This window comes from Eurypyga helias, unplaced genomic scaffold, assembly GCF_000690775.1.
Source record: "Eurypyga helias isolate BGI_N326 unplaced genomic scaffold, ASM69077v1 scaffold24320, whole genome shotgun sequence".
NCBI lineage: Eukaryota > Metazoa > Chordata > Aves > Eurypygiformes > Eurypygidae > Eurypyga > Eurypyga helias.
The window spans coordinates 10,046-20,045 of NW_010226824.1; the positions used below are offsets into that span (position 1 = coordinate 10,046).

The 10,000-nt window shown below is 40.3% G+C and overlaps 1 protein-coding gene across 1 annotated transcript in view; it reads right to left on the minus strand.

The window, feature by feature from the left end:
* Positions 1-8,526, minus strand: part of LOC104511909 (probable palmitoyltransferase ZDHHC20) — a gene marked incomplete at its 3' end in the record, with an annotated part of 17,755 nt that extends 9,229 nt beyond the window's left edge. Inside the window, exons 1-3 of the mRNA XM_010154707.1 lie at positions 8,502-8,526; positions 4,144-4,238; positions 379-499 (exon numbers count right to left, since the gene is read on the minus strand). Of these exons, the coding sequence (XP_010153009.1) occupies positions 379-499; positions 4,144-4,203 (181 nt within the window). The remainder of the gene's footprint in view (positions 1-378; positions 500-4,143; positions 4,239-8,501) is intronic.
* Positions 8,527-10,000: the final 1,474 nt, after the last annotated feature.

Genomic DNA, 10,000 nt, shown 5'->3' on the forward strand with positions numbered 1-10,000 from the left:
AAGGGGATATAAGTGATGATAAAATTGAATACAAAGTTTAATTTTATCTATTTCTAGCTGTCTTAGCTATATCTCTTTGCTGTGTTTATTCTTTACAGCCACAATTATAGATAAATGTTGTCATCTGCCTGCTTACTGGAAAAGGATTTTTTAAAAAATTCCAAATACAAGCTACATACTGAGATCCCCAGACAAAGGACTCCAGTTTCTCTTGGGGGAAAAAAAAACCTAAAAAACAAAACAGCCCAAACAAATAACAGAACAAGGTCATGGCCTTTGCAATATGTGCTTAATAGATTGTTCATTCAGAGACATCAAATGAATTCCACTGAATTAAACTAGCAGGTTCAGGAGCACAGAATTATCGTTATCTCTCACCTCTTGATGCTGTTGTTGTATAGATAGGCAAGTCTTTAGCAGCTCTTCTCAAAATCTCCTGCTGGGATTCTGGCCTCTCTTCTTTTTCATATTGTTCTTTATCAGCTTTTGACAAGCGGAACTAGGAGGAAGGGAGAAAATGGAATGAAGGGAAGACATCCTATGTCTTTGGATAACCCCCACCCACCAATCCAAAAAAACCCCACAAAAAGAAAAAAGAATGCTGCAGAAATTCTGTAATAATTCAGTGGATGCCCCATCCCTGGAAGTGTTCAAGGCCAGGCTGGATGTGGCTTTGAGCAACCTGGTCTAGTGGAAGGCGTCCCTGCCCATGGCAGGGGGGTTGGAACTAGATGATCTTTAAGGTCCCTTCCAACCCAAACCATTTTATGATTCTATGAATTACAGGAGATCCTTAAAATTCCATGATGCTCCTGGGCATATTTCAAAGAAAATAATTTTTATCTCTGTTGCATTATCCACAGCATCTTCCCTTCAATAAAAAGGCAGGCAGAGACTCAGGCAAGTTTTAAGAAGGTACAACCTTCCTGATAAGCGTAAATTTAAGTGATCCATGAACAAGAGGTAAGTACAACAGTCCTGTGCTGTTACAGGGCACTAAAGCTCTCTTATCCCACTTCCCCTCTGACTTAGAGGGGAGGGGGTTTATGGCTTCAGCACAGAAGTTGAAAGATTTTAACTGGAATTTTCACTTGGGAGTAGTCAGCCCTAGTCTCAAAATCCCTGAGCCATATTGAAAGCAACTTCAGCCAAGTTCAGTTTGAGACAGAGTTACAATTCTGAGTAAAGCATGAGGAGCATTCCTGTTGAAACCCCACTGAAATGGAAAGCTTTACCAGAAGAACCTGGAGAGCTTTTACTCACTTGTGAAACATTTAGTTTGGTATTCACTGAAATTACAAGCTTTACCATTAAGCCCCGCAAACCCCAGTGTGCTGAAAAACCCCTGTGGAGCTGGGGCTGAACTCGCTATTTCCTTTGGTATTTTTCTTTTCTGAAGAACTTTGAAAGTCTGAGCTTCCCGCATGGACTACAAGAGCCCTTTTTAGGAGCACACATAGACAAAGTATTCATGGTAGTGAGTGGAAAATGTTGTGTGTGCAACTGGAACAAAAATTGGCTTAGTGTGGCTTAATATGACCATATTTTCCTATCAAGAAGATGTATATAATTAGTTCACATGGATTTTCCTCTCATCCTGTATTTTTTCCTCTTTTGGATTACAGTCAGTTGGCAAGCAACAACGAAGACTCCGCTTACAGAAAGGAGGAAGCCGTGAAACATTGCTGCAATTTCGCTGTGATATTTCCTAACCCAGAATGCAAATAAGTTGCCTGATATCTCACAGAATCTAGCTAAGTCTCCGGTTACATACAGTATCATCCCAGTTATTGAGCTTGCCCACCATTCAAGGTGGGTAAACATAATCCCCTTTTAAACAATCAGAAGCCAGGATCAATCTATGCGAACAGTGAAATGAAAGCTTAAGGTGTCAGTCCTCACCAAGAGTTTGACCTCACGTTTTAATATCCGTCTCTAAGCTAGGTATTTACTCAACCATGAAGACTGGAGATGCTCGCATCAAAAGCTGAAGGCGGATATGAAGCATCATGCCAGCAAACAGCAATGCAATATGCCTCCCTCCCTACTGCCCTTGCAACTCTGCTAGGTGACCGAATACCCGTCTCCACGGCCCGCAGTAAAGTGGGGGTGGCATTAAATGTGAAATACTACTGCTGGATGACATTTCTGTGGCAAAACCATTAATGCACAGAAAAGGATATTATTTCACAAGATTTTTAATTTGCCCAAGTAACACTGTAATATTACTTCAAAAATCCTGGATAGGATTTTGGTTTTCCAAAGGGCTGTTCTAATGTCAGAAATTAGTAAGGGCCATGAGACCACAGTCCCTGTGGACAAAGGCAGGATATGTTCAAAGACATCAGAAGTTGTCTGTTACCACACAGCTAACAGAATTTCCAATGAGGTTCCAGCAGTTCCTATTGAAAACAGAAAGAGTCCCTTTGTTTCCTTCCTCTTTCTGGATCTTGTATAATGTTGATTGTTCTTTCTTATGACAAACGTACAGGGATTACACTAAGACAACAGCAGCTGCAGAATCTTTTTTTAGTTCAATAGTAAGATCACAGGATGCTATTTGTTTTGCAAGAATGGCTAATTTGAATGACTAAAACCATATACATTTACACTCACACACAATGGGGAGATTCTGAAGTCAGGCTTTGTTTTTAAGTAAAACCAGCATAAATTACTCACTGGTACATGAACAATAGGGACTTGCCCAGAGAGAGGAAATAGTGGTGGTGGGTTTTTTGTTTGTTTGGGTTTTGTGGGGTGTGTGGTGTTTTTTTTTTTTTTGTGGGGGTGTGTGTGTGGTTTGGTTTGGGATTTTCTTTCTCTTTTTTCATTTTAAAGCTAGCTGCAGAAAAGAACTGTATGAAATCTGATCTACCCTCACACTTGATATAGGTAATATTCATTATGTGCTGTACACCCAAACCATCCCTTTCACTCACTGAGTATGAAAAGTTTGCTACAACGTTAGCGTAACTACAGGGTAAGTTCTGTCAGAAGTTTTCCATTATTGAGAATCCAACAGACGGTAGAAGTTACGAGGCATTCGCTGTACGGAAAGCTCTAGTTCACACAGCTTTACAAAACCTGGAATAACAAGGTTCTGACCACATTTCAATTAGCTCCCCTGCTTAACTTCATCATTTTCCTGCAGAACTATCCCAGATAAAGCTGAAACAAACCACCCTGAAGACAAGTCCCTTAGAATTTTTAGGTTAAACCATTCAGTACTTCTCTTCTTGCTTAGCTAAACAGAATAGTCTTTAGCTTTTTCCACCTTACATTCTCTGGCTTTTTACGATACAGATCTCTAAGCCATAATTAAGCCCTGCAGAGCAGTGTTTGCTTTTCCTCAGAAGCATGGTTTTTAACTCTTTTCAAAAAAACGTTTAAGGTTGACATTAGCACTGAAAATCTTGCCAAGAATAGAGGAAAAATTCAACCCTCAAAGAGCAACCAAACCCTCAAACAGTTTAGCCGATTTAAAAGCTTTACTTCCCTTCTAATCCTTGGGTTTCTATTTTAATTTTGGTGCCAGTATTTTATCCTTACATACACACACCTTAGAGAAAATGGAGAACAAGGGAATCCATTTCAGGCTTACTGCAATTAATACTGTTCTTCTTCCAAACAAACTTCTTAGAGTCCTCATGCATTCTTTTGCCATTATGTAAAGCTCCTTTAGGTATTTACTTCTCAATTGTCACTAAACCTTAACCCTGGATTTACTATTAAGTGGTTCAGTCCTCCACGTTATGAGTATACATTGCATTACTACTTTTTTTTATGCAAAGGTCAAAACTGCCTAAAATGGCAATATAAAAATGTTGCGACTGTATTTGACTTATTGGTTGTAGAAAAATCCAGGTTTCAAGCAAGCCAATTCATAGCAAAGCACTGTATGTGACTGTCAAACGTGTGATGAATTAAATGCACATTTCGCATAAGGAAATGCCATTACACAAAGTATACAGTTTTTTAAGAGTAATTAGATAATATTCATTCATGAGACACTGTCATGCTGTTCTATTTTAGATAACGAGAAGGGAAAGGTGAATCATGCAGTACTGCAAACAAGTTTCACCACTGAAAACAGTTCAGCTATTTATAAAAGAGGCACTGACATTTTTCTAACGTTATATTTACCTCATTAGAGGGCGATGCAGGAGATGTGAAAATTGTCTTCCAATAGGACCATACAAACATGACGAATGACAGATGAAAAATCACAAGGTAGACAACTGCAATAAAATACAAATGAGATTTTGGTAATATAGCTGAAACGCACAAGAAATAAAACCCCACATCTTTGATGAGGGCTAAACTACTACACTGTGAATCACCTGATAAAATTGTTATATGAAACCTTCTTCCCTGAGCAGACTTAGCAGCCTACAAGTACTCACTAAAAAAAAAAAAACTAAACCACCAAAAAGAAGAGGTGATGATTGCTATTCCTCAAGGAAATAATATGCTTTTTTTGTACAATTCCAAAACACACTTTGAAGGAAAAAAACCCAACCAACCCCCCAAAACTGAACACAGCTTCACCTGTGGCATTTAAGTGACTAACATTTTGGATAAAGAAGATGCAATTCCATCCTAGATTATAGTGAAGTATTTGATAACTGATGTGCAGAATTCAATTTAATTTCTACTAGAAACAGCACAATATTGTGCCAGTGTAGAAGGCACTGGTCATCAATGACAGCAAACACCCCAAACCAGGGGTCTGAGGAGGACTGCACCCCAAGAGGCGAGTTAAAAATTGTCTGAGCATCGTCTTTCATATTGTCACAGGAATATAATCTGGAAGAGTCCTGCTATTATAGTCACAGTGGCAACAAAATGTAGGTGGCTTTAGTAGGGAGCTCAATCAATTTATCAATGTGTCTGTGCGATATGGCTGCCTTAAAGACTAGAGACCCAGATCTTATGACCCAGGAAGCTCCTTCCAATCTTGTTTCCTCTAACAGCTTCTTTTACCACTCGGCAAGAGGAAACAGAGCAGTTGTGCCAGAAGAGCAAGCCTCAGAAAAGAAGTCATACTAAATATTTACATTATCTTCACTTATATTATCTTCAGTTGCAGGAAGAAGGAAACTTGACCTACTTTCCCGTGCACACAAAGAGAGTCCTTTAAGAAGCCGTCTGACATACTTCATAGATGGCAGAACAGGCTCGAAACTCTGGGAACTTCCAATAGCTTGGAAAATGCTTGTGCACAGTCACAGAAGACATGGCCTTAATTTATAATCTCTCAGGATTTTTCTGTTGCAGTGAAACACCCAAACCAACTGTATTTGAGCTTTCTTCAGAGAACTATGCTTTTTACCTTTGCCTCCGACTCCTGCAACCTTACAGAAATATTGGGCAAATTTTCACCCGTGGAGCTGACTGAAAATGCAAGAAGCAAAACCTTTTTCTAAAGCCATCCCAAAACCGTCCTCCTGACAGGAAAGAACTCGTGTATCACTCACTGTCCTAGGTACTGCATAATTAGAAATTATCTTTTATTAAAAACATACCATACACATTCAAACAGAATGTGGTTAAGCAATTAAAGCATGGGAAAACAGTTTGGAAAAGGAGAAATGGATACAAAATTGGATTGGAATCAGCTGCACAGAGCAGAGATTCAGGGGAGAAGAGGGTGAGAGGAGTAGAACAGAAGGAAAGAGAAAATGGGATACAGGGGAGGGCCAGGCACAGCAGAACGAACTTACACAGTAAACAGTTTCATTCTGTCCGTAAAAATCACCCCCAGAATTCAAATTCTTTTGAAGGATTATTTTTAGTGCACAAGTAATACTTCAAACAGCAGAATCTCAAAGTCTTGTCACAGGTTGCAAATGCCCCAACAACCCTCAGAAACAGGCACCAAGGCTGGCTGCAGCAAGGGTGCAGATCTGTGCCAGTGCTGCCAGCATTTACTAAGGAGGCAGCTGTTTAAGTGGTCTTGCACTCCCGCAATAACTGAGATCTTGCGATCTGTCACCGTCACTGAAAACTAAGGGCCTGTTCTCAGCAGCCAAACTGGGGCAACTCAAGGAAGAGTGAGGCTTTCACAGCTCTCCCAGTGACGGGCACCACCCAGTCTAGAGGAGAAAGAGCCTGGCAGTCCATACGGGCCTCACACTGAATAAATTCTTGGTTCTTTTCCGACTCCTGTGCTGCCATTCCTACTGTGATTACATCCATCCATCCTGTCAGGGCTCCCCAAGAAATGAGAGGGAGAGAAAATAGCATTTTTGACAGCTTTACTTTGGCAGTCCATCTACCCACTGTTTTGGGTACCCGTATATCCTCTGCAGACTACTCCCTGAAGCATCTTGCATCAGTTTCCAGTACAAATATAAACCAGATTCATTCCTATTCAGCTTATTTTCTTGTAATTACAAGCTAGATGGAAAATATGTCAAAAACCTCAAGCCCCAGTATCTGCCAGTTTAGCCAGACTCAGTCATGAAGAAGTCCTGGTTGAGCTAAGGGAATGCAGGACTCTTGGTGTCACGCTGTGACCAAGTCAAATCTCTTCTCTGTAAAGGCACTGATGCGTATTAGACCATAATTTATGCTCTCAGGAGGACGGTATCTTAAGAAATGCTCTTAGCATCTTCCTAAAATACCTCTGAAGATTTGCCCTTAACATCCTTTTCTGAGGATCATTCTTAACACTACTTCAAAGAGTCAGATTAAAGACAGGTTAAATAATATATAACAAATATAGTGTTATAAGAGATTCAGAGTTGATTTTATTCCCCTGTCTAACAGATATAAATCTAGACAACAATATGAAATTACAAAGAAAAAATAACCTTAATGGGGTAAAGAAATTGCCACTAATTTAATCAAATTTGTAATTAAGTACTGGAGTAAAAGGACCTGAACACAGTAGACTGAAATATGGATCAAAATGTATTTGCCAAAATGCACATTACTGATTTACATAGCAGTGTCATTGGTATTTTGTTCTTTAGACTCTTCTGATGTTATTTCCTGGCTACTGCGAGTTAGTTTGTACGAACTTTATAGAACTTAAAATAGCTTTAATTTCAAGTGAAAAAAGACTTGACATCTCATTTTCAGATCAACCTCCACAGAAAAGAAATTCATGCAGGATTCCCGTGTCATGCTTTAGAGCTGAAGGGGCAAAAAGCATGTAGGTGACAGCTATTAAAAGCCTAACAGTCAGGTTCCAACGATGCTATCAGTCTCGTTAATTAATCAAGCATTTTTCTTCTCTGGTAAGGTTTAAGAGCACCTGCTTCAGTCAGACAAGCACTGCACTTGTATTAAAGTCAGAGATCTGACTGTGCAACACCAACATCATTGCTCTGTCAGGCTTCCTTAACTGAGACATGGATCTTGCCTTTCTGGAAGAAACCAGCAAGTAATACATCCATATACAGGTCAACAGTAAAGCACAGCATCAATCTGCAGAATTCTGCAAAGTCTAGGTGAAACCTAGCTGTGCAATGTGATGTACAAATCCAGGGTATGACACAGCTCCCATCTTGAACAGCTTAGAGTTTATTTTGGAGGTTTTCCCACTCTCACCTCTTTGTTAGAAGATGAAAGAGGACCAATTCCATCAAGGTTCCTCACTTTCTATGCTCTTTGCAAAACTTTTAAGAGATGACAGCATCTTAGCAGTGGTCTCATACTCTGAAGACAGCCCTCTGCAGACAGTCAAAATGCAAATTGCTCAATCTACCACTCCTGTTCCCTCATAAACTGAAATTAACTGACAAATAAATGTCCCATCAACCATTTGTATTTCTTAAAAAAAAAAAAAAGCTTTGGAAAAAAATCCTGTATTTTGAACCTCTGAAATCAAACCATCCTTTAGACTAGTTTTTGTTCACAGTTAAAATAAGTGGCAGAGCAAGAATGCTGGAATTCTTTTGGTCAGTTTGTATCTGTGTAGGCATAACCCACTGTGGTATAGACTTGCCAGAGCCAATATGAAGACTTTGTAAAGTTTGTCAAAACAAGGCCTTAACCACTTGACCTGGAAATTTAAAATTATAATGTGCAGCCACCTTTGAAAGGGTTGTGTTTTGCACAGCCCTAGCCAGTCCTAAAGAATGGAGGTTCTGAGGAAATTGGTAAGCTATTTGAAAAATAGCAAGAAGTAGAACAGCAATTCTTCCTCTTCCAGAAGCCTTTCAGGTCACAGGGTGTGTTCAGGAATAAACAGAAAATGCACCTGTGGATCTGCTGCAGTTCCTTCTCTCTTCTCCTTTTCCTGTTCTTAGAAGGTACTCATTTAAAAATATTTGCAAACCTAAGTCATAGTCACGTTACTCACAGATCTTGCCATCATCCCAAGCTTGTGGTGCTAGAAGCTGAACACCTCAACTTCACAGTATTTACCTCGTTTCTTAGCACTAATTTACTCACTACACAGAGCTTAAACATAAAGGAGTACATTTCAATTCTATGTCCCTTAAGACTTGGTTGCATCAAAACTATTCATATCTTTAAAAAAAAAAAATTACCTTTTTCTGCAGTTGAATAAACAGTAACTGGAAGAGAAAAAAAAAAAAGTTAGAGTAAATCCATATTGAATCAAATGGTTGGCTAGAAGTGAGATATATGAGACAGCTGACTTCTTCCAAAGCATACTTCAGGTGTTAGTAGAGCTTCCCTACCCCACTCTGGGGTAAAACAGGAGTTAGTATTCCTTCTGCCAGCCCTTGAGGCTTGGTGAGTCACTGGAAGTGCTGAAGAGAGCCAGTTGCCTGTGCTAAGTGCTCCTTTTCACAGACATTAATTAGACCGTAATTTATGCATGTTCTGCTTCAGATATGCTCCCAGCAAAGTTTTCTGAGTCAACAACTAGGCCAACAGGTGTACCACTGGAAAGCAGAAAATGAGGTAATAAGTTCTTACAGAAGTCCCTGTGAAACTGTTACATGTAACCTACTTCCCTCAGATTTTTCCCACCACTTCTCTCTTGCCATCACATGCTATTTTTGACTTTTTTCCCCTGACCTGAATTCTTCAGGCATAGTTCAAACCTCTCCACTTCCTTCTCCCTTACATCCTCATCTCCTTTTAACCCAACAGTAAATTCTATTGTTCAAATCTGCCTGGTATACTGCCTGACTAGCAGTACATCCTCCTGCCCTCGGGCTTCTCCAAAGCTTTCACACTTCATCCATCAGCTCAGGTAAGATGCTGATCAGAGAGCTGCTGTACTTACTGAGTTGCTTTGTGCATACCACTGCCCTCCCCACATCTCTTCCATAAACACTGGATTCCTGAAATTCAGTGAGGAAATGATCTTCTCCCGCCTCTTCCATCTTCTGCAGCAGTCTGGTCATCAGCAGGAGCCAAAAGTTAACAGAGCACACCCTGCCTGCTGCAGTTCACCTCACTCCACAGTGCCTCCTCCCTCTCAGCACTGACATTTCTGCAGTCATTGGTCTGTGTGCCAGTTTAAAAGATCCTTTTCCCGACGCACACTGGAGTCTTAAATGTGCAGGGCTTCAGCGTGCACTGCAGCCTTCCTTCTGCAGGGTTACTCGGGGCAGGGGCGGGCATGTGTCCCACTTAACTGCAAGGTATCAGTAGTAAAAGGGTCTGCAACTACGTCATGCAACCGTGCCTCTTTTTGTAGTCCAGAGACACAATGAGGTGGTGTCTCAATGACCCCTTTTTGTTCAGATATGTGGGTTTGGTTGTTGTTATTTTGTGGAGTTTTTTTCCGCCTTCTCCCCCTCCCCCTTTCTTAATATATCCACTCAGCACCTTTTCTCTCCATAGTTCATGGGAAAGGTTCCAGTTCCTTCCATCTAAAGAAGGAAGAAATTACCATTTAGAAAAGAACAAGGTTGACTTCAAACTAAAGGAGGTCAATCCTAAAGAACAGCTTAATTTCACGTTAATTATGCATACCTGCACATCCTCCTCCCATGTTTCTATCTAAAACAGGGACACAGTCCACACAAGAAACCAGACCTGAAGCCTGCAAAGTATGCGTGTAGATGGAAGA